Source organism: Vitis riparia, chromosome 6, assembly GCF_004353265.1.
Source record: "Vitis riparia cultivar Riparia Gloire de Montpellier isolate 1030 chromosome 6, EGFV_Vit.rip_1.0, whole genome shotgun sequence".
NCBI classification, from domain to species: domain Eukaryota; kingdom Viridiplantae; phylum Streptophyta; class Magnoliopsida; order Vitales; family Vitaceae; genus Vitis; species Vitis riparia.
Window position 1 is genome coordinate 8,063,643 of NC_048436.1, and position 23,766 is coordinate 8,087,408.

The 23,766-nt window shown below is 31.3% G+C and overlaps 2 protein-coding genes across 2 annotated transcripts in view; one reads left to right on the plus strand and one right to left on the minus strand.

Moving 5' to 3' along the window:
* Positions 1–504: 504 nt before the first annotated feature.
* Positions 505–1,503, minus strand: LOC117916396 (putative methyltransferase DDB_G0268948). The gene is made up of 2 exons (XM_034832366.1): positions 1,354–1,503; positions 505–1,137 (listed from the first exon to the last, which is right to left on the minus strand). Exons 1-2 carry the CDS (start codon positions 1,501–1,503, stop codon positions 505–507), a joined length of 783 nt encoding a protein of 260 aa, XP_034688257.1.
* Positions 1,504–20,102: 18,599 nt separating this feature from the next.
* LOC117916395 (bifunctional aspartokinase/homoserine dehydrogenase 1) overlaps positions 20,103–23,766 on the plus strand; it is a 30,727-nt gene continuing 27,063 nt past the window's right edge. Inside the window, exons 1-6 of the mRNA XM_034832364.1 lie at positions 20,103–20,305; positions 21,116–21,266; positions 21,518–21,598; positions 21,829–21,944; positions 22,282–22,335; positions 23,654–23,741. Of these exons, the coding sequence (XP_034688255.1) occupies positions 20,210–20,305; positions 21,116–21,266; positions 21,518–21,598; positions 21,829–21,944; positions 22,282–22,335; positions 23,654–23,741 (586 nt within the window). The 5' untranslated portion in view covers positions 20,103–20,209. The remainder of the gene's footprint in view (positions 20,306–21,115; positions 21,267–21,517; positions 21,599–21,828; positions 21,945–22,281; positions 22,336–23,653; positions 23,742–23,766) is intronic.

The following is a 23,766-nucleotide window of genomic DNA, read 5'->3' on the forward strand; positions in this document are numbered from 1 at the left end:
CTCTCAAAAAATAAATGAAAATAATAAAAATAATAATTTAAAATATTATTTAAAAACACAATATTTTTTATTGTTAAGAACAAAAAATAAAAAATAGTTTTTAATTGTAAAACATGTTTTCTTTATTTTTTGTTTGAAAAACAAAATATTATACTCAAAAATGGTCATGAAACATAAAAATTTACGGTATTTTCATAAGAAAATTTGGAATAAACCATCTTGATCCTTGAGTTAACAAAAACAAAAACTACTATCAATCCAAAATTTATTGAATGTGATTTTAAAAATTGAAGAACTTTTTTCTATGCAAAGGATACAAACTGTTTTTAACCACTTTCCAGAAAAACATTTGGAAGATGCGTTGAGGCACTCTCCTAAGCCGGAGGAAAGTGGTTTAAATGTAAATTCAGTTACAGTTGAGGGCCTTGACGCGTTGAATCAATCCTTGTAGAGCTTTTCAAGAGCCAAGGGGAGTCCAAAGCCACAACCACTTACAGAGTCAGTTTAAAGCTTGACTTTCCCTGCAAGCATAAAACCCTTGTAGGTGACTGATGCAATCACCTGAGGACCACCCCAAGCAGTTTCAAACTCTTTCACCACCTCTTCTGATAACAGATCTATGCCTTGGTCCTTAGCTGTGGCTACTAAAGACCATGACCTCAACATCCTCAAAAACCTATCAAAGGATATCTTCTTGGGTATATCTAATGACACTGGCTGGCCCTCGCAACCCAACCCCACACTCTCGAAAGGGAACGGCAGAGTCTTGTAACCATCAAAAGCGAGTTGGATCTTTTCATTCCAGAAGGGAAGAGTCGTGTGGAGGAAGCGCTTCATTAATGGGTCAATTGTAGGACTAACTGTAGGGATATGGTAGCCCCAAACGACAAATACACCCCCCGGCTTTCTTAGTAGGCGAGTTACTAGAGGGTAGAAGGTTGGGAGGTCGAACCAGTGGACAGCTAGAGCCACAGTCACCAAATCAACCGAACCCTCGCCCCCTATCAACCTCACTATTTCATCATCGGGGAGGGATAAGGGGGTGTGAAGGTATTTGACCCGAGGATGTGGAGTCGCACATTTTAGTTGGGCTTCGCTCACATCAGTTGCAATCACCTGCTCATAATGCTCAGCCACCTGTCAAGTGTCAACATAACATGGTATCTATGAATTGGATGACCTCATCACAACCCTTAATGTTAATAAATCCTTTTCTCTACAAGTTTCAAAAACACCTCAACCCAATCAAACAAGCAAACTACCATTTAAATTTATCGGCACGAGAGCAAATAAAGATGGGTTTAATTAAATAAAAATAGAAACAGAGGGAGAGAGGATGGAGAAAGGACTAACACCGAGAGCAGCTTGGCCGTTGCCGGTGCCGACATCCCAAGCCAAAGAGTGGTGGGGAGTGAGAGCGGCCAACATAGAATACCAGTGAGGGGGATAATCAGGGCGACCATCCAGGTAGTCCTCCGCCTGCTTGTCAAACAACCCTGCCATTCTTCCGATCTTGTTTTGCCCATTGTGCCACTTTAATTTATTTATACAAATGAATCACCATTTCAGTCGCCTGTCTCTGCTGTCAGGACTGACGTTTGTAGAGAAAGCGACGTTGATGTAAACACAAAAAGGATTCATCATTCCAATCGCCCGCCTTCGGTGGACGTTGATGTGAACACGAAATCGAGGCAAGTTTTCCAATCGTATATGGGAAGGGTTCGAGTAAGGCGACCAAGTCAAGGTTTTCAGTACCTAACCAAGTAATAAGAGACCAAAAGATAAAAGATAAAAAATAATAAAAATTAACTTAATTTTTAAAAATAATTTATGAAAAGGTGATTCAATTTTTTTTTTTTTTTTTTTTTTTTTGTGTTTTTCAAAGCAAATAAAATTTATTTATAAAAAATATATTTATATAAAAATAATTTGTTAAATTGAAATGATAAAATAAATTAATAAAATAAAATATAATATTATCTTAAAAAACAAATATTAAAGAATATTTGTTTCACAATCAATTACTAAAAATTATTTAGTATAAACAATAAATAATAAATAATTATTTTATTATGATGATTAATTATGTAGTTAATTTGATGTATATGATAACTAATATTGGATAGGAAAAAATTGAATCTTTAAAATTTTACAAATTTATTCTTAAGTAAGAATATATTTTTAATCACTTGAAATAAAATGCTATGTCAAAAGAAATTATTTAAGTAGAATATTTTACTAATTCAATCTCTCATACTCATTGTGATTCTACTCCCATTTTTCACATTCCATTCCCAATGATGGAATAATTAGTGCAGCGATTTGTACCTATTCTCATTTGATTATATTCTAATTTCATGATTGTTTTCAATAATAAGGTATATTTAATAATTTTGGATCTCCAACTAGGGAACCAAAGACTACATAATATTTAGAATATATATAGTTATTCCACTTCAATACGTTAAATTTTACTAATTAATTTTCCAATTTCGCTCCCAATGACTTAATTACAAGTAGTCTGAAAGCTTTGTAATTTGATTTGGTTATACCCTAGTCTCATATATTTATACCTTAGACTTATGCCAATGTAAGGCACACATGCATGTTACTAGCACTTTAAAATGTTCAATTTCTTACAATTTTATTGATTTCACTCCCATGTTCAGAATGCATTCCCTAGTTTTTAAATTTTGCTTCCAAGGATGGGAATATAAATAGTCCCAAAGGCTTATACCCAAAGTCTCATTTGGTTTGTTGTACCTTAGTTCTATATATATTCCTCTCCTATATATTTAGAATCTACTCTCTTATGAGTAGTTTCAAAGCTTTGTAAATAAATTCTCATTTGCTTATATGTTGGTCTTATGTCTTTGCACCTTGGTCTTATACTTTTATACCATATGTTAATTGCTTTAGGAAAAAAAGGGTCTAGTTGAATGATTTTGGATACTTCCACTTCCACTAAGAAGAATAAAAAAATGCATAATTTTCAATATGCATATATGTGTATGTGTCTGCATTATTAGCACTTAACAATTTTTAATTTCTTACAATCTTAGTGACTATGCTCTCCTACATTCAAAATCAGCTACTTAGTTTTTCAATTATGCTTTCAAAAATGAAATTATAAGTAGTCCCAGAGGTTTATATCCAAAGTCTCATTTAGTTGTACCCTAGTCCAAGTCTTTGTACCTTGGTCTTATTGTTGAAATATATGGAAAAACTTGATTCTAAGGTCTAGATCATAGGATGCATGCATCTATTATACTAGGAATCCTAAGTCTAATAGCAATAGAAAGATATATACATTAAAACATTAAATCTAGGGGTTTTGAAAAATAGACATTTGATCTAAATGTTTCCGAATTAAATTTAGTCGATGAAGAGGATTTTGAAACCTATGAATCTTCCACCTAATTTTTCCTTACCTGAGCTTGGAACTAGAGAAGGGTAGTCTTCTCTCCATGTAGGGATGGAAGCTAGGGTTCTCTTTTTGGAAGACAACGGAAAAAGAATAATGTCTAACTCTAAACCTCTAAGGAGGTCTACATAGACTTTCTTGTGAGAATAAGCGGCTTCAACCCATATTTGTTGGGAATATCTGGATTTTCCATTCCTTGCCTTGGATCATTAAGTGTCATGCAAAACTATCCTAGGAGCTCTCCCAATCTACATAAAGGAAGCAATATACATATAAAAGCTCTAGATCTAAAGAATGAGTGTTATACTTGTGATATGGATGTTCTTAGATCAAATCCATTTAGTGAAGAGTTGATATGGATCTCAAAGACCAACAAGTCTTCTATTCAATGACTCTCTTTCCTAGATCCTAGCATGTGAGGAGATGGAATCCTCTCTAAAGAGATGGAGGTTAGGGCTGTTCATTTCTTTGGAAATCTAAATGATAGAAGTGTTAAAAGCCCTAACCCTTAAGGGGGTTTATATAAACTTTTTTATAAGCTTAAGTGACTTGAGCTCATTTTGAGTTTGGGTCACTTAATCCAATCCACTTGAACTTTAATCAATTAATTAGTTTTACTAGGCTCCAATTAATTAATTAATTAATCCAATCTAGAAAGATCATTCATAAGCTCTTATGCAACTTTGTGTATCTACCTGAATGCTCTTATACACATATATGAATTAAAAACCTAAGTATCTCTTGATAAATGTGCTAAAAAAGAATATGAGCTCAAGTAAGAACCATTTGGATCATAGAAAAATATTAATTCCTTCCAAATTTAATTATGAAGTTGACTCAATATCCTACTATAAAGAGTCAACCATATTGCAATATCCTATAATATTAAAATAATAAATTAACCTTAAGTCTATGGCCTATTATCCACTATATATAAGTCCCCATAAACTAATGTTAGTAATCTAACAAAGTGAATGTTATCAATCTCTCTAGATTACCTTGATCATTCTTGAGTTTTAGATCCTCCTATTATATGACCAATTGATAGACCTCATCTCTACAAAAACATATGTCAAATTCTAATTAAGCAATTACTATGACCATAAATTTTCCAATCACATGTCCTTAGGATCACCAAAAGGGACATGTTGTTTTAAACCCATGAGATATCATAGTGTCTATCTCAAGTATACTTATATCACATGTCTTAGTCAACAGTGACCTAATCTATAGAAAATATATGATTATCTTAGAGTTTCACCCATAGGTCAAAGTTATTAAAGACCTTAACACCTGCTTAGTATCCTCCCAAGGTTAAGAGTACATATAGTATAGTAGATTAATGAGGTCATGACTACCTAATAGTCAATATTATGATTTACCATAAGTCTTATCCAATGTGTAACTGTACACATTAGTGCACTTACCAGGGGAAACTATCTCAATGACCAAGACAAGTCATCCCTCCAATTCATTCACATAACCTTATTGGACATTGATATACAAACAAAATCAATGAAAGTTTTTCAATGTAATAGGGAAGGGTTTAGGTAAGTCACCAAAGTCAAACTTTTTGGTAATTAACTATAGACCCTTCATTTTGATATCCTCATAGCATATGTTTTTTTTTATCTTACTTAATGTTCGCGTCGCACCGCCTCCCTCCCCCCTCCCCAACTTTGTACCCTTACTAAGTCTTGGCACTAATTAGTTTTTTTTAGCCACTTTTGGAGGGAGTTTTAGATCCATAGTGTGACTTTAGTGGCACACTAGGAGTTCCTAAAGTTTTAGTGTATTTGAAACTCAAATAAGGCTTCATTTGCATGAAACAAGCCCTTTAACCTTTTTTTTTTAAACCATTTTTAGTAGCTCTCTCTTGATTTCTAAGGGAAAACTCCGCTGATTTTGAGAGAGTGAAGAAAGAGAAGAGATGATTGGAAGATTTGGAGGTGAACTTGGCTCGAAAAAGAAGTTTGAGCATATTAGAAACCAAGTGACCTACTTGAAAGGAGTTTCTTTGGTGAGTTCTCCTTTATTTCGTTTTTTTTTTTTTAATTTTAATTTTATAATCTTGGTTTGTTTTTGTTCATTTATTGATTCTTAAGATGATAATTATAAGAGTTGTGGATATTAAAAGACCACACCATTGATTTTTGGTATTGTAGACCCCAAAATTTGTTCCAATTTTATTTTTTACATTAATTTTGAGCCCAATTTTAAATCTCGATTACATGTACTATTTTAGGCCCACTCACCCTTCAATTTTTCGTTTTCATTATTTTGTAATTTATTTTTTATTTTATTTTTATTTATTCATTTTATTTGTTATTATTATATTATATTATATTATATTGTATTGTATTATATTATATTATATTATATTATATATATTTTATTTTTATTATTATTATTATTATTATTATTTTATTTCTTCTCTCTCCTCTCTCCTCTCTCTTCTCTTCCTCCACCTACCCTCACCTACCCCTCATGCTCTCCCACGTCCAAAAGCCCCTCTCCACTCTTCATCAAGCTTTTTCCTTTTTTTATTGCTTTTTTTCTCTCTCCATTTCCCAAGATTGGCCGGCCCTCTCCCAATTGGTTTTCGCTCCACTTTTTCCCTCCATTCCCAGTCGATAGCCCGCCTCTCTCTCTATTGTTTTTTTTTTCATTTTTTTATTTTTTCCTCTCTAGGATTCCCAAAGAAAAACGAGCGGCCCCCAATTTTTTTGGGGGGATCCCTTGCTTTTCTCCGGACCCTCATTGTCGTTAGTAGGGCCACCGGTGAGCCACTGTCGGTCGACGAGCTCCTTCCCATCTAATATTATTATTATTATTATTATTATTATTATTATTATTATTATTATTATTATTGTTGTTGTTGTTGTTGTTGTTGTTAGTCGTTGTTATTGTTATTGTTATTATTATTATTATTATTATTATTATTATTATTGTTGTTGTTGTTATTGTTGTTGTTGTTGTTGTTGTTGTTATTGTTGTTATTTTATTTTATTTTAATAGTAATTGTTGTTTGTGAAATTTGGATTGTTGAATTAATATGAAATTTGGGGTTAATTTGTTGTTGGTAGATCAATACGTGATTTGATTGAATTTATTGTTAGTGAATTAATTTTAAATTTGTTAATTTGGGTTTGTGGGCATATTGTATTTGATGATTAATTTGAGAATATTTGGATTATATCAATTGCATATTATTTATTTGGACTTGGGCCTATTGTTAAGTTGTTATTTGTTTGGGCTTATTGAATTGGACTTGAAAGATTATTTCTTTTAACCATGTATTTTTTTTTTATGTGGGCTTGTTAATTGATATGAATTTTGGGGCTCATAATGTGGGTGAAATTTGTTGGATTATTTGAATCTTTGATATGGGTTTAACCAATTTGAATTGTTTAATTTGGACATAGGACAATTGTGGTGTATATTAAACTAGGCTTAAATTATGAAATATTAAATTTAGGTTTAGTAGAATTTATTTTAATTTATCCCATTTTAGGTTTGGTTGATTGTATTTGTATTTTTTGTTATTAATTTGGATGTTCTGGTTTAAGAACTATAGTAATTTGGGTTCATTTTAATTGACGAAATTTATGGGACTAGTTTGAAATTGGAATTTGGGTTTGAATATTTGTTTGAAATTTTATACATCTCTGGATATTTACATCTGTGCTATTCTTGTTTTTGCATAGACCCACTCTACAATCTTGTTGGCTGAGTACGAATTGATAACACGTGAAACTTATTGTAAGTTTATTTGGGTATATATTTTATTTTCCACTTTTATTTTGTTTTATTTTTATTACTCCTGCTAAATATTTGTTCGTATATATTTATTGAGTGTGCGCAGAATTGAACATCGAAAAAACTATTTTTTTTTTTAAATAAGAGGACGAACTCAATAAATGTGTTTAAATAAAACAACAATTTTAAATATTATTTTTAATAAAAGAATTTTTTTTTATTATTTATGCATTTAGAAAAATCCAAAAAAAATTATTTTTAATAGAATTCGAAAAATTGTTTTAAATGACATTGTTAAATAATTTCTTTGTTTAATGAAAATTGTCTAAAAATTGTTTTGTAAATAAAGTTGTTCCAAAAATTAATTTTTAGTAAAATTGTCTAAAAATATTTTTTAAAATGAATTCTTTTTCCTTAATTAAAATGGGATTAAAAGTGTTTTTAAGAAATAGAGAATTTAAATCTTTGTTTTTCTTTTTAATTAAAATTTCTTTTGTAAATAAAGTTATGTCATTTTAAATAATTTGTAAAAATCATTTTTTTAAAAATGAAAATGAATCTAAATACTTTTGTAAATAAAATTGTAAAAATTCATTATTTTCTAGTAAAAGCAGGTAAAAATAATTTTTGTACCCAAATTAAAATTTTGTAATAAGTTCTTTTGATACAACAAGTGTAAATAGTTTTTTTTTTTTTTTTTTGAAAATCGAATACAAATGAAATTGAGAAAATATACTGATTCTTTTTGTAAGTAAATAAATTGAAATCACTAATTCAAAATCATTTTTAATAAAATCCTTTGAAATTTCTTTAAAACTTTTTTTAAATATCTTTTATTTATTTAATTCAATAAATCGTTTTGCATAATTCTCTTATTATTTATTTTGTGTATTTTTGTAATTAGATTTCATCATTATTTTTTTGTATATTGATTTCCATCATGACTTGTATATTGATTATTTTTCTTGGTATCCATAATTAATTAATTAATTGTCATGATTCCCTTAATTCGTTTAGTAGAGGTCGTATGTAACGGGCTTAGAGGGGTGCTACGACTCACCACCGTACCTTCTCAATAAGTAACCTAACCCCCAGACCCGGACTTGGTTTTTCACAGACTTGTTTTTCCTTCAAGAGTCGCACTTAGGTTTTTCTTTCTTATTTTGTTTTTTCCTTAAAAAAAATAATAAAACAAAAATAAGTGGCGACTCCGAGTTTTTTTTTTCTAAAAATCAAATATCACCAAATAAAATAAAAAACGAGTTTCGCCATCGAGTGGGAACACATCGAGCAAAATGTGGGGTTCATAGGTATTTTTCATTTTTGGGTTCTAAACTACTATGTTTCATTCTTGTCAATTTGAGAGTTTGCTAGATGTTTGTTTATATGACTAAATCATTTTTTCAATTGTTTTTCAAATCTTTCTTGGTTGGATTTTGCTTATTTCTTAATTTTCTCTTTTCTTTTAGATGCCCATTGACTTGTAGCATGATATTGAGCTTATTTTGGTTTAGAATCTTTGGTTTTTCTTCTTTTACGTTATCGTTGGGATTTTGGGTTTCCCTTTTATTTTGATGATTTTTAGAGGTGTTTTTGACTTATTTTGAAATTGCAAATTAAGAGCCATATGTGTTTGTTGTTTGGCCAATTTATTTTTCTTATAAATGCTCTTTAGAGCCCTTGTGGCCTTCTTTGCCTTTCTCTTTAAAATCGATTATAGAATCTTGTATTCAAGTTCTCTTTTCACTGAATTTCAAGCTCATTTTGATGTCAAATCTCATGTCCAAAGCTTAGGTCTCAAGCCATAGACCTTAGTCTTACCATGATAAGTTGTTTTAAGGATAAAAGTTGGGGCTAATAGGAGTACCCATTAAGGTGGAGAATCCTTATCCTGTAAAAACTCAAAAGTAAGGAAGTTAGGAAGGGAATTCAACCCTTATTTGATAAATTAAATTTCAAAATCAAAGTTTGAAAGTAAAACTTATCATCTTGCAAAAATTAGTTTTGAAACCAGATTTTTAACATCCTTTTATAAAATATTTTTTTGGAACTTTGCAATTAATTTTTAAAAGAAAATTTTTCTTTATCAAATCACTTTGAAATTTTGAAACACAAAATTATTTTTCAAACTTCTTTTTTGATAATTGAATAGTTTATTTAAGTACCCAACCAAATCCCTAAATGATATCTAACTACATACACTTGATTATTATATTCTTGTTTCAATATTCCTCCATAACCTATGTTAGGTGCATCTAATTCTACAATGAGTAATGCATTAGGATGAAGGATGTTAATGCATGGTAAATGTTTGACTATTTGTTTAATTTTTTTGACTAACTTAGTATGAGACTTAATCCATGTAAGTGTATTTTTCCTAAGTCTTTTGTATAAAGGTTCACAAATGATTCTTAAATATTTGAAATAATTATAAATATAATTTAAACAACCTAAAAATCTTTATAATTGTTTCTCAAATTCTATTGATCCTTAAATCAGTTTTGTCATTCTTTAATAAATCTCATGACCTAAAAATCTAATTTTTGTTTGAAATAGTTTCATTTTTGGTGCAGAAGATGTAATTCCATTTGCTTTGAAAAGATTGTTAGAGATTTTTTTTTTTAAAGCAAAAATGTCTCTTTTCAAAAACAATTTATTTATTTATTTAATTTTAAAAGCAAAAATCATCTTTTAAGAAGACAATTTTAAAAAAATCTGAAAATTTTAAATGATTTCTTAAAGGAAAAAAAATGTTTTCTCAAAAAAAAAAAAAATTCTTCATGTTTTCTTATTTTTTAATAATATTTGACTAATAATATATTTTAATAATAAAATAATTATAAATACATTGTGGACCCCGCATTTCAGCTCATGCGTTTCCCACTCGATGGCGAACTCAATTTTAATTTGAAAAATGATTTTTATTGATTAAGAAAATGACTTGGAGTCGCCACTTATTTTTGTTTTATTTTTAAATTGGTAAACAAAATAAGAAAGAAAACCCTAAGTGCGACTCCTTATTTTGGAAAAGGTGATCTACGAAAAATCGGATCGGGCTCGGGGGTTAGGTTACTTATCGGGAAGGTACCGTAAAGACCATAGCACCCCTCTAAGTCTCTAAGGTCGGGTCTCTACTAATAAAATGAAGCTGACGTGGCAATTGATGACTAAATCAATGAATATACTGAATGATCATGCACATATAATAATCGAGACATGCATAGACAACGATTAGAGGGAAAATGGGTACATACCTGGGCAACGAGCCACCATGCGCTATCAATAGAGGGGTTAGTGCACAATTTAGGAATAATTTCTAGCATGCATGTCAGAAAGTAGGTGTGGACCCGCATTTTTCACGTGCGCCCCCACTCGATCGGCGAGACTCGCTTTTTATTAGTGAAAAATAATTTTTGGAAAAGTCGGAGTCGCCACTTATTTTATTTTTATTTTAAAGGGAAAATAAAACAAGAAAGAAAAACCCTAAAATGTGACTCCATAATTTTTGGAAAAAAGGCATGTCTTTGAAAAACCCGAGTCTAGGTCCGGGGATCAGGTTACTTATTGGGAAGGTACCTCTAGGAGATAGCACCCCTCTAAGCCCTAAAGAGGTCTCTACTAACTAAGTTAAGGGAAGCATGGTAATTAAATGGTTGATCATGGATACCTAGATAGATTAAGGTGATTTCAAAAAATAATATGCTAAATAGGATCAAATTAACATTAAAGAGAGTTAGGGTGCATACCTAGACGGCTTCTCAAGCGCTATCATAAAACATCGATGGTTAATTTAAACAATATATCATCTAGCATGTGTTTTATTAGAAATAATCGAACAATGAAACATGCATATCAGAACACTCAAGCATTATTAGACATAAGCACTATTTCACAGTGACATGATTGTTTACAAAATTTAGAAAGTAGGTGATAGGGGACGTACCTGGATAACATAGATAACTTACAATGCGCTTCCATAAGACATGAGGGGTCAGATAATAAATAATAAAATATAGAAATCCTAGCATGCTCGTTATCTAATTAGCATAGCAGAAATTATCAAAGTATATGAAAACACTAATTATCACACTCATCTTGTATACAATTCCTAAAAAAAATAGACATAATTTCAACAAGTGACAAAAGTGGCAACAAAAATAATTTTTTGAAAAGATTTTCTTATGTAGGGGTTTCACCAATTCCCCAATTGATATACACGAATTTAGCTTAGAATTATCCCATTTATTTAGGACCACAAGCTTTGATTCGTGTTTTATTCAAAACTGTAATTTTATTTGAAAGATGTGAACCGATCAAAACATGGTTGCACATTATTTTTAAAAAAAATGAGATTTTGATTCTAAGAACTCTAAATGAATTTTTGAAATGGATTGTTAAGGGGGATCTTTTAACTCTAAGAAACTCTAAATGAATTTTTGAAATGGATTTTAAGGAAAATGAGATTTTGAGAATAGTGTTATATTTTAAAAATAAAAGAAATTAATTTGAAAACAATAAAATGTATGAATCAAAATACCAAGCAAAACAAAAAAGAACAAAATCACAAAGTAGAATTTTTGATAACAGAGAAAATTGAAGTGGTGAGGATGGGGGCCAATCTTCACTATTTTCCGATGGCCTCCGAAAAGTAAATTTTATTAGAGACTACCAAAGCAATAAACTATTCAAACTTAGGTCAAATAAGCTGACAAGGTACTCACCAAGAATTAATAACTAATTTTCAAGAAACACATCAATTAAGAGTAACAATCAAAATGAACTTCCAATCATAGAATTAATTTTATTAAAGAACTAATATTATAGAAAATACCTAAACTAAATAAGTGAATGAATTAAACACTAATTAAGGCAAATCTAAAAATCAAATCCTTAACACATATGATCAATTATTTTAACGAACTAAAATTTTATAAAAGCAATTGCACCTAAAATCATTTAAAAACTAACCAAAACAAATTTTAAAGCTATATGTCTAACCTATAGAATCAATCTTATTAATAAATAAATAAATGAATAATGAGTAATTGAAGATACATAAATAAATAAATAAATAAAACTCAAATGCTTTCAATCTAATGCAATGAATCAAAATTAAATTAAATAGAGATCAAATCATTCTTTTTTTTTTTTTAAATATAATGAATCAAAGCTGAAACTATATGAAATCAATTTTATTTTATTTTATTTTTTAATTTAAAATGATACATCAAAACTAAATTTAAACATAGTTCTAACCTTTAAGTAATAGATCCAAATTAGAATTACTAAACTTAAAACACGAAAATGATAACATGTAATTGACTAAATTAATTGACTAAAACTCTAAAATACTCAAACTAAATATTAACAGGTCAAAATTAAAATTAATAAACTTAAAACGCGAAAACGATAACACGTAATTAACTAAATTAACTAACTAAAATTATAATCAAGTACACAATTGAATATTAATGGATTAAAATCAGAATTAACGAATTCGGAAATACACAAACACCAATACGAGGTTCACCAAATTAATTATCTAAACATTCCTAAACAAATTTTATTTTTTTATTCACATTAAGAAAAGAAATAAAAACATAAAAATAAAATCTAAAGCACGTAGATGAACATATCGTCATGGAATTAATTAAATTAAAAAAACTAAAATTCTAAAACCACTACCAAATTAAGATTCACACGTCAAAAATTAAACAAAGAATTCTAGCTTACCTTTTGTAATAATGCATGGGCCGTTTTCCACCAAAAGTGACAGTAGGATTTTTTTTTTTTTAAAAAAAAAAAAAATCTATTATAAGAATGCATGGTTTGATGGTTCCCACAATGATTTGTATTCGGTCATGGCAATGGAGATTCCCTCCTCAATGCTCACATCCCGTGTGGTTATATGCTTTTGGACCCTATCACACATTTTTTTTTTTTTTTTTACACAGCTTGCGATGCATAGGATCACAAATCTGATTCCCGGGAGAATGGAATGAGGTGGAGGTAGAACAAAATTCCCATGTGTTATGTGCTGGTGGTTCTACACGTGGGCCAAGTTTGGAGATTCCATGCTCCAACAGTATCCAGAAGAGTCACCACAAATAAGCACCAGAAACAGGGGAAGGTATCCAAAAAACAGAGCATGAAGAATAAAAACAAAAGGAACCGATAAAAGTCGTGTTTCATGTTTCGAATCAACGGTTTAAACAGGTGGGCGGAACCAAACACATTTCAAATAGAAATCAAGACATGATCGCAGGCATCTAATAGAGAAACTAAAGCAGCACCAAACCAATCTTAACAAAACCCAAAAGAAAGTGAAACATGAACACGCTATAACCCAACCCAAACAATCCAAAGAATGGCAAAGAAGCCAAATGCATGGTAGGATATCTATGCCCAAAATCAACAACAAGCAGATAGGTCTCTGATGACCACACTAAAGTATCAGACAAGTCTCAATAATAGCAAACAAAATAAGTGCACAAAGGAGCCGTGATTTTACAATGAAGAACTTACCTTTAAGAATCTGCAATCTGATAGATCTCCTCTCTGTTATACTCTTCTTTCTGTTCTGCCCCTCTGTCTGTTCCCCTTTTTTTTTGTCTTGCTCTTCTTTCCGTTCTGCCCTTCTCTCTGTTCCGGCCAAAATAAATATCTCCCCTCCTGTGGATCTCTCTCTACCTCCACACAAGAAAAGTCCCCTCTGTCCTCTTCAGAATATCCTTCACTTGCCATTTTCCCCCTCTCTCTGTTTCAGCCAAAAATAATATTTTTCCTCCTGTGGATCTCTCTACCTCCAGAAAATAATCTCTCTCCTTGTTTATATGACGGCACCTTCCTTCTATATGGCAACCCCTCTATGGGAAATTTTTATTTTCTCTTTTAATGCGCGTGGATGACCTCTTCAGTGTGGAAAGTATGACTGCTGATATGGAATGCACCACCATCCGTGTAAGAGGTTTCTGATTTTGTCCTCCCAAAGGATCTCTCATTCAGCCACGATATTTCCTTATACGCTGCATCTTTTCGGATTTGAAAATTATTTAATATGAGGTGGAAGATTCTTACTTTCTCAATTCTATAGTGCTGAAAGATGACTAGTTTATTGGCTGCCCCCTTCTCTTCGATGTGATAGCTGCTCATTTTTAAAGAAAGAAAAGGAAAGAAGCTACAGGCCGTGTTGTGGAGCCCTCCATTCTCCGGAACTGATCATGCGTGTTGTACGCTTTTCTGAAACCTCCTTTAGTATGCCGGTGGAGACCTCTTGTGTTGGCGGCTGTGGAGATCCCACTCTCCAAAGTGGACGGCTCCCCCTCCAAAATCTGTGCGCTAGAATCAATTCCTCATTGCTTGGAGAATCGTCTTTACCTTGCTCATAATCTTCCCGAAGAAATCCCATGCAATTTTTCTCCTCATGCAAAACAGAATAAGATAAAATTTAAAAAGGTAAAAGAGAAGAAACTGATAAAAATTATGAGCTTGATAATAAAACGAAATACAATTTTAAAAGCCCTAGAAAGAGAAAAGAAAGAAAAACTAGGTTATATCATTCCACCATCCAATCGAAGGTTATTTTGTACATTTTGGAGTCTAAACAATTCGAGCAATTTCTTATTAAATGAAGATGAATAAACAAAATAAATATAATTATCGAATGCATGCAATAATAAATAATAATACTAATAAAAGTTATATATATACATATATAAAAATTAAGCCCGATGAAGTGTTTAAGTGGACCTATTCTGAAAGGTGTCTAAGTGACCTAAGTGAGCCTAAATGGGCCAAATGTATCTAAATAGGCTTAGGGTGCCTAAATGAGTCAAGGGTGCCTAAGTGAAGTCTAGTCTAAATCAAGACTACCAAGGATCACAATAAAGGGTCGGATAATCCCTTAACCAAAGTCTCCGAGGTGACTCGGAAAAGGGTAAGTTGTACGAGTAGTAATGGGCCGCCAAGGAACTACTGTGGAACACCGAAAACGAATTTAAAGACATATGCTAAAGGGACAAAATTGAGGGTCTACAGTAGGATAAATCAATCATGTATCATAATCAAATCAATCTATCAGTCACATATATGGGGCCCCCACCAAAGCCCGTTTATTTTACATGAATTAATCCCATAAATTATATTATTCGAAATTACGGAAAATTCGTTCATGCTTATTAAAATTAAGAGGAACAGAAGATTGTTTGAAGACCAGAATGGAATTAAAGCTATTTGAGAGTAAATCGGATTTTTGAAACTCATTTGAAAAATTGGAGTCTCGAAGGTTATTTAAAGAAAATTGGGATTTTAGAGTTTATTTGAAGATCGGATTTTCAGGAATTAAATGTGAGAATGAGAATTTTTAGAAATTAAATTTGAACGAGGTTGGAAACTTGAAAATGATTTGAGAGTTCAGGATTTTAAATGAGGGGATAAGTGGATGAGTGAATAAATAAAGGAATGAAATAACGATGGTGAAATAATTACGAAAGATGGAATTTTAGAGATTTGAAGATGTGAATTTAGAGATTGAAAACTTAAGAATTTATTTAGAGATGAGATCTTTGGTATATGAATAACTGAATAAGTAAGTGGATGGGATAACATTAATAACGAGAATAATCATTAAACGACGATATATGGACGGTGGAGTTTTTGAGATTGGAAATTAGATTTGGAAGTCCGATTCTGATGAATTAAGCTTTAACGATTAGAATAAACAGATAATATGGAATAATAATGCTACTTAATGGAAACAATATTTTAAACGAATAGAAAAAGAGCAGTGAAATTTTAAGATTGAAAACTAAGTTAGGATGTTGAATTTTTGAAGAGTTGGACCTTAAATGAATAAAAAGATAGGGGATAAGAATTCTAGTTAAAGAAAATAACATTTAGGCGAATAATAGAATTTCTAAGGTTGAAAGTTAAATTGAGAATTTTGAAATATTGGACTTTAAATAACTAAATAAATACGGGGTTGTAATTCTAAGTGATGAAAATAAGATTTAAATGAATTGTAGAATTTTTAGGACTAAAAATTTGAATTAAAATATGGAATGTTCGAAGGATTAGACTTTAAATAACTAGATAAATACGGGATTAAAATTCTAATTGATGAAAATAAGATTTAGTTGAATTGCAGAGTTTTTAGGATTTGAAAGATTAAATTAAAACATGGAATTTTTGAAGGATTAAACTTTAAATAACTAGATAAATATGAGATTATAATTCTAATTGATAAAAATAAGGTTTAAATGAATTGTAGAATTTTTAGGATTGGAAAATTAAATTAAAACATGGAATTTTTGAAGGATTAGACTTTAAATAACTAGATAAATACGAGATTAAAATTCTAATTGATGAAACTAAGATTTCGTTGAATTGCAGAGTTTTTAGGATTTGAAAGATTAAATTAAAACATGGAATTTTTGAAGGATTAAACTTTAAATAACTAGATAAATACGGGATTATAATTCTAATTGATAAAAATAAGGTTTAAATGAATTGTAGAATTTTTAGGATTGGAAAATTAAATTAAAACATGGAATTTTTGAAGGATTAGACTGTAAATAACTAGATAAATACGAGATTAAAATTCTAATTGATGAAAATAAGATTTAAATGAATATTTGAAGAATTAAATTAAGACATGAGATTTTTTGATGGATTAGACTTTGAAATAACTAATAAATATGGGATAATGATTCGGTTTATGTAAATAAGATTTAAACAAGTATTTGAAGAATTAAATTAAAACTTGGGAATTTTGAAGGATTAGACTAGATAGATTGAGATAAATAGATAAGTATGGAATAATGCTGCTAATTAATCAAAATGATATTGGAACGGATGAAAGTGAATAGTGAGATCTGTGAGATTAAAAATTAAATTTGAAATATTGAAATTTTTAAAAGAAACAAATAGATGAATATAGAATAACGTTACTAATTAATCAAAAATGATATTTGAACGGATGAAAGTTAATAGTGAGATTAAAAATTAAATTTGAAAGATTGAGATTTTTAAAAGAAACAAATAGAATAACGTTAATAATTAATCAAAAACAATATTTGGATGGATGAAAGTGAATAGTGAGATTTGTGAGATTAAAAGTTAAATTTTGAAAGATTGAGATTTTTAGAAGAAACAAATAGAATAACGTTAATAATTAATCAAAAATGATATTTGGATGGATGAAAGTGAATAGTGAGATTTGTAAGATTAAAAGTTAAATTTTGAAAGATTGAGATTTTTAAAAGAAACAAATAGAATAACGTTAATAATTAATCAAAAACGATATTTGGATGAATGAAAGTGAATAGTGAGATTAAAAATAAAATTTGAAAGATTGAGATTTTTAAAAGAAACAAATAGAATAACGTTAATAATTAATCAAAAACGATATTTGGATGAATGAAAGTGAATAGTGAGATTAAAATAAAATTTGAAAGATTGAGATTTTTAAAAGAAGCAAATAGAATAACGTTAATAATTAATCAAAATGATATTTGGATGGATGAAAGTGAATAGTGAGATTTGTGAGATTAAAAATTAAATTTTGAAAATTTGAGTTTAAATGATTGGAATTCATTATTATTATTATTATTATTTTTAAAAAGAAATGAATAAGTAAATACGAAATAATAATAATAATATGCAAGGTCTAAAATTAAATCCGGAAATGTGGGATTTTTGGAAAATTAAATTTAAAAATTTGGATTCTTGGAGAATTAAAATTAAAATTAGAATCTTAAAAAAAGTTATTTTGAAGATAGAACTTTGAAGGATTAAATTTAAAGATTGAGTTTCAAGAATTTGAAGTGAATAAATAAGAAAAAAATAAACATGAATAAGTGAATAAATTTAGAGCTTCAAAATCTTAGGGGATTTTTAAGGATAGTTTGGGAATATGCAAGACAATCAGGGAGAGTTTTTTTTAAAAAAGAAAAAAAGGAAAGATTTTAAAATGCATAGTTCCTTCACGTGTCAACAAACCCATTTCTCTTTTCTTTTATCAACCAGTCCATGCATTGCTGTAGCCCATTCTATGCCTCTTATCCATTTCTACCCTCTGCCTCATGCACGTGGTCTTCTTTGCCCTACTCTCATCTGGCAGAGATGGAGATGGGGTCGCATCCAGCCGCAGTCTAGGAGCTCCAACCGGCGGTGTTGGAAGACTCAGCACCTCCGGCGCTGAAGCAGGAGCTGAAACCTCCACAGCCCAAGCCTTAGCAAGAAACGAAAAAGAAAGTCGGAGCTAGGGTGAAGCCATGGTGGTTTCCAGAGGGCTGGCAACAGGTAATGGAAGAAGGGGTTTTGATGGAGGAATGAAGGATGGAGATACGAGGCGTAGCGACGAGGATGATGAGCATGAAAGTTAGGAGACTTCATGCACGAAGTAGGACAGTGGACTGAATGCATGGAATTTTAGAACTTCACATAGTTTGAAGGTGGTTTTGAACAGTTGAGTGGGTGGAGACATGGGTATTAAGCCTTGTTATGGAGATAGGAAACACCAAGCCAGATCAGCATGCATAAACAATTCTCGGGCTTCTTTCTCTTTGTAATCACTATCATCTAGCTATCTCCTTTAACAGACCACTCACTATCCCATACAGAAATGCCATACCTCCATGGACGAATCAATGTGAAAACTCAGTCCCCTTAACCTTCTTACTATAAACTACTAGGGTCACCTTCAGTTTAGTTTTTCTTAACCTTACAACCTTGAATGCACTCACAAAGAAAAAAAAAAAAAAACAATGGAATAAGACGATAGCAACAAGAAGAAGAACATGAAGACTTTAACAAAAATATCGGACCCATTTCATCATTTCATCTATGAATTCAATAACCAGTGGGTTAAAATGGAAAATACTCGTCAGAACAAGGCAATAAAACACGACAAACTCTCCAAACATTTAATCAGTAATCAACAAACCAAAGCAACCCAACAAGTAGCATTGCAATCATAAAGAACGAGATGAGAGAAACATGAAAAATGAGAATATATGGGAGAAACTATAAATGGTCGTACCTGAAAGCCTCTTTATCCTCAAACGTACTCCTCAGGAAAGCTCTTCCGCCTGTCACTCTCTCCACAAGATATCTTTCAGAACCCCCTGTCTCCTTGCAGCCCCAAGCTTGATACCTCCTTCTATTCCTCTATTTCTCCCTTCTTTAGCAAGCCAACCTCCCATTTCCTGTTCATCACATTAGCAAGCATGGGCTTGCAACTACTCTTTCTGCTGCTACACGTCTCATGCATACGACATCCAACCTCAGCTGGGGTCCCCTACCTCTTCTAACAATACCATGAAAATTCAAAAAGAAAAAAAATCAACCCCCAGGTCCTCACCACCAAAGGGGGTCTACGTATATTTATTGCAAAATTTATGGATATTATGTACTAAATTTAATATATAAAAATAATTATGATTATTGTTGATATATTATTTATAATTATAATATTTATAAAAGTATAAATTATGTTTATCATCTTACGTTAAAAATATTATTTTTTTAATTAAATTAGGTATTGCTTAAAAAATTATTTTGATATTTATCATAAATTTTATCTTTTAATTAATTAAATTAATTATTATTAAAAATATAAATTAATTTCATTTTACACTTTTTTTTCTCTTTCTACCATAAATAATAAATTAATTTCAATCTTTTGTAAGAATTTCTAGAAATTGTCCCAGACGATTTTTCCTTATAATTTTTTTTGAAGAGACAAATTTTTGTTTAAGTGGATGATTTTTGCTTAGATTTGGTTTACGTGACAACTCTTTTTTCCTAATGGGCAAAAACTATTTATTTTATTTATTTATTTATTTTTATTTTTATTTTTTTAAGGTAAGGAACAATTATAAAAATTACTTTAATGTTTGCCAAGACAGGAGAGGGAGGACAGTGTCAGCTGGAGAGTGAGACACCTAGAAGCAGAACCAAACGACTGGGTTCTGTGATCAAAATAAACCCTAAAAACCCTGAAATCGGATTCAAATCGCAGAAAGAATGAAAAATATACCAGTGATTCTGCTGGGTTGTGGAGGGGTTGGGCGTCACCTCCTCCAACACATTGTCTCTTGCAGATCCCTCCACGCCAAACTGGTACTTGCCTCCATTTTCTCCATTTCTCTTCTCCCTATCAAATTTTCCCCTGAAATTAACACAGCGGAACATGAAATCAGGTTTATTTTGGGGGCATTTGGATGTTCCCTGGAAATACCTTGTTTTTCCCTTTCCCCCCCCTTTAATTTGGTTGAGATTTCATTATCATATATTGGAGTGTTCCTTCAATTGATGTGGAAAGACAAAGGCTCCGGTTGGTTGGTGATAAACTGGAGGAAAAGGAACCTTGGATGGATTTTTTTTTTCTTGAAAACAATGGACCCGAGATGAAATTCTTGAAATTTACATTCATTTGGTTTCCTCTGCAGCAAAATTGAGTTATAGAGAATGATGCATTACGGTTGGAGGTCAAAACATCCCTTATTATTTCACTGTATAGTAAAACGGAGTTGAGGAGGAAATCACAAATGATCATGGAATTGTGTTTTCAGAAATTGTTTCTAAACTTTTCAAGTGATTTGAAATGTGTCTATTCATGTATATGCATGTATGCATGTATGTGATGGATCGAATACAGACTTTATTACGCTTTGGAAATAATTTGTGCATAAGATGGTCTGAACATGTGGGCTCACCTTTTTATGGATGGGTTAGCTTTGAAATCTGCTCTCTACATTTGTGTGTTTATAGTTGAGGGTGGCCAGACTCTCAAATGACCTGTCCATAATACATATGAACCATGTACATGCATGTGTGTGTCCATTCCTGTCCAATCGGATGGCATAGATATCATTTTTTGGGATTTGCACTTTAGTCTCAATGACTGAGAATAGTGTCCATGAATGGCAGGGAGTGCGGTTGCAAGTCGTGGGAGTAAGTGACAGTAAATCCTTGCTTCTTGCATCAGATGTGTTCACAAGGGAGTTAGATGATACCTTTTTGAATGAAGTCTCCCGGGTGAAGTTAGGAGGTTCTTCATTGAAGACTCTTAGTAGTTTCGGTAATTCCATTATTTCTTGCTGCAGTGAAAGGAGTGGATTATCACAGTATATATCTTTCATTTATGCATTGTTCTATTGTAAGAAATTGCTATTTATCTTGCTATCATCTTCAAGTTTGATTTGGTAACTTAGTATACTGCAAATTAAAACAGCATTGTAGGAATTGGCCAATAGAAGTACTGAACAAGCTTATGCTTCTTTGTTGTTGATTTTTTTTTCTTCTTTTTTTCTTTTTTCTGGATATTTACAGTAAATGAATGCCAAATATTTGCAAATTCGGAAGCAACAAGAACAGTTATAGATACTGCAACTTGCCTGAGTAAATCAACAGGTTTGCAGCTGTCTAAGCTCCAATATTGCTTGTGCACCACCATGGTATCAAACTTTTTTTGACATTGCCTTATGCTGTATCATAGACATTGGGCCTTCTAATTCTAGTAATTCAAATTTTGGTAGTTACTTCCTTAATGTGGAACCTTATATTGACTATATGTGACTTCTAGCTATGTGTCAGCATCAGATAATTTTAGTATGATTTTGTTTTGTTATTTCTGCCCACAGGGTTGGTTGTTGTTGATTGCTCTGCCAGTTCTGAGACTATGGGAGTGCTAAATCAAGCGGTTGATTTAGGTTGTTGCATTGTCCTGGCAAATAAGAAGCCTCTTACTGCTGCAATGGTAACTAAATCTATTAGCCAATTAGGTGCCCTCACAATCAATATTTAGTCTTTGGGTGAAAGATTTTTGTTTTTTTGAATCCAATGCAATAATAAGATCTATGTCTTTCTATTCTTTTGTTATCTCTTTCATATCCATGCTTACCATGAGAAGTTGTTGAGAGATTAAATAAATCATTTGATAGAAATTAAATATAAATGTTTTGTCATGTGAAAGCATCTTTATCCTTGTTTGTGATCCTTCCTTTTTTGTTGTTCATGCTCGATAAATATCCCTACATGTTAACCTTGTAACATATAAATGTCTAAAACCAACATATTTATTCTTTGGCCTGCAGGATGATTATGACAAACTGGTTGCTCACCCACGTCGCATTCGGTATGAGTCAACTGTAAGTGTGTTTGTTTCTTGATGTAGCTGGGATTGGCTTTAAGTGAAGTATAGGGATTGGAGTGGTTGAAGCGTTTGGTTGTCCTATAACAAGGCAGAGACTACTGGGCTTTAAGGCTGAAATTTGTATCGATCTGATCCTTCTATTGTGACTGATTACTATTTATATACTTAAAACTTTTGTGCAGAGACCTTCTATGTTAGGTAATACGTCTGCTCTAAACCATGATTCAGCCTTTCGCGCTTAGGAGCTTGTAAGACCTCATGGTTGTTTTATATTGGAAGCACAATTTTTTGTGATACAACCTCAAACTGCCTTAACTAGAATATAAGCTTTAGTGAATTTGTAGTCTGGAAAAGAACCAAGAACAATAATCACAATTCTCAAGTGCAAAATGTACCATATGAAAATTTTATTAAAGTAAAATGATAATTTCTTTTTCAAGACTTCAAATCTAATTAGTTCTTCGTAGGAAAAACAACTATTCTTCATTGTTGATTGTGTAGATTCTAAGATGTTAGCAACAAAAATTTCTCAACCTTTGAATGATGAGAGCTTCTGCATTACTGATCCTGAACCCACATAAGGCTTTGCCCACTTCTATGGTTCACATATCCACAAGCTAAGAGAAAACATTCACATGCTGATCAATCACTGAAGTTCTAATATTTCTAAACATAACGAACATAGCTAAGGCATGAATAAATTAATCCCTTATGAAAAAAAAGGAATACATGACTTCCAACTGTTTCAGATGTATATAACTTCTTTGATGCATAGGTTGAGATATATCAGTTGTTATGCCCTTTTCCAGTTAGGGACTTGTCAATGGGCTAAGCACCACTGGGTGCTTGCAGATCAAGAAGTGGACAAATTGTAAATATCTTTGCAGTTTTGGAGTCTGATTGATCATGTAATTAGTTTTGTGCTTCCTGGCTATTGTGGGGTTAATAGGTTCCTCAGAATGCTTTCAATTTCTTCTTGAAGATGCAACAATCTCTAATGATTCTGTTACATATATTAGTACTTTTGTTAGTTTTATAATTTATTTATTTTGCACAACCTCATCTTAGTAGTTAGTTATAAGCCTTTTTATCTCAAAAATAGTGATTATATAACCTTAAGTATATTGTGATAAAAAAGAAATCTATGAAAAACATAATCTCTCGGTGTTCAAATTTATGCTGTTGTGCCTCATTCATGATTTTATGCCGTGTGAAGTGTGGCACCATATTCTTATTTTTTCTCAGTACATATATCTGTAGTGAAATGACTCTTGTACTCTTGTGGCTGACCTTATTTTTTATTATCTTGGTAGGTTGGTGCTGGCCTCCCTGTCATAGCATCTTTGAATCGCATACTTTCATCTGGAGATCCCATACGTTGCATTGTTGCTTGTTTAAGCGGTATTTTAAGGCATTGATTCTATAG

Excerpts from the sequence above, each read along its gene's own strand:
- LOC117916396 (XM_034832366.1), bottom strand. The coding sequence starts at position 1,503 with ATGGCAGGGTTGTTTGACAAGCAGGCGGAGGACTACCTGGATGGTCGC. Across the intron at positions 1,138-1,353 it reads ACGGCCAAGCTGCTCTCGGT|GTGGCTGAGCATTATGAGCA; the intron begins GTTAGTCCTTTC and ends GACACTTGACAG.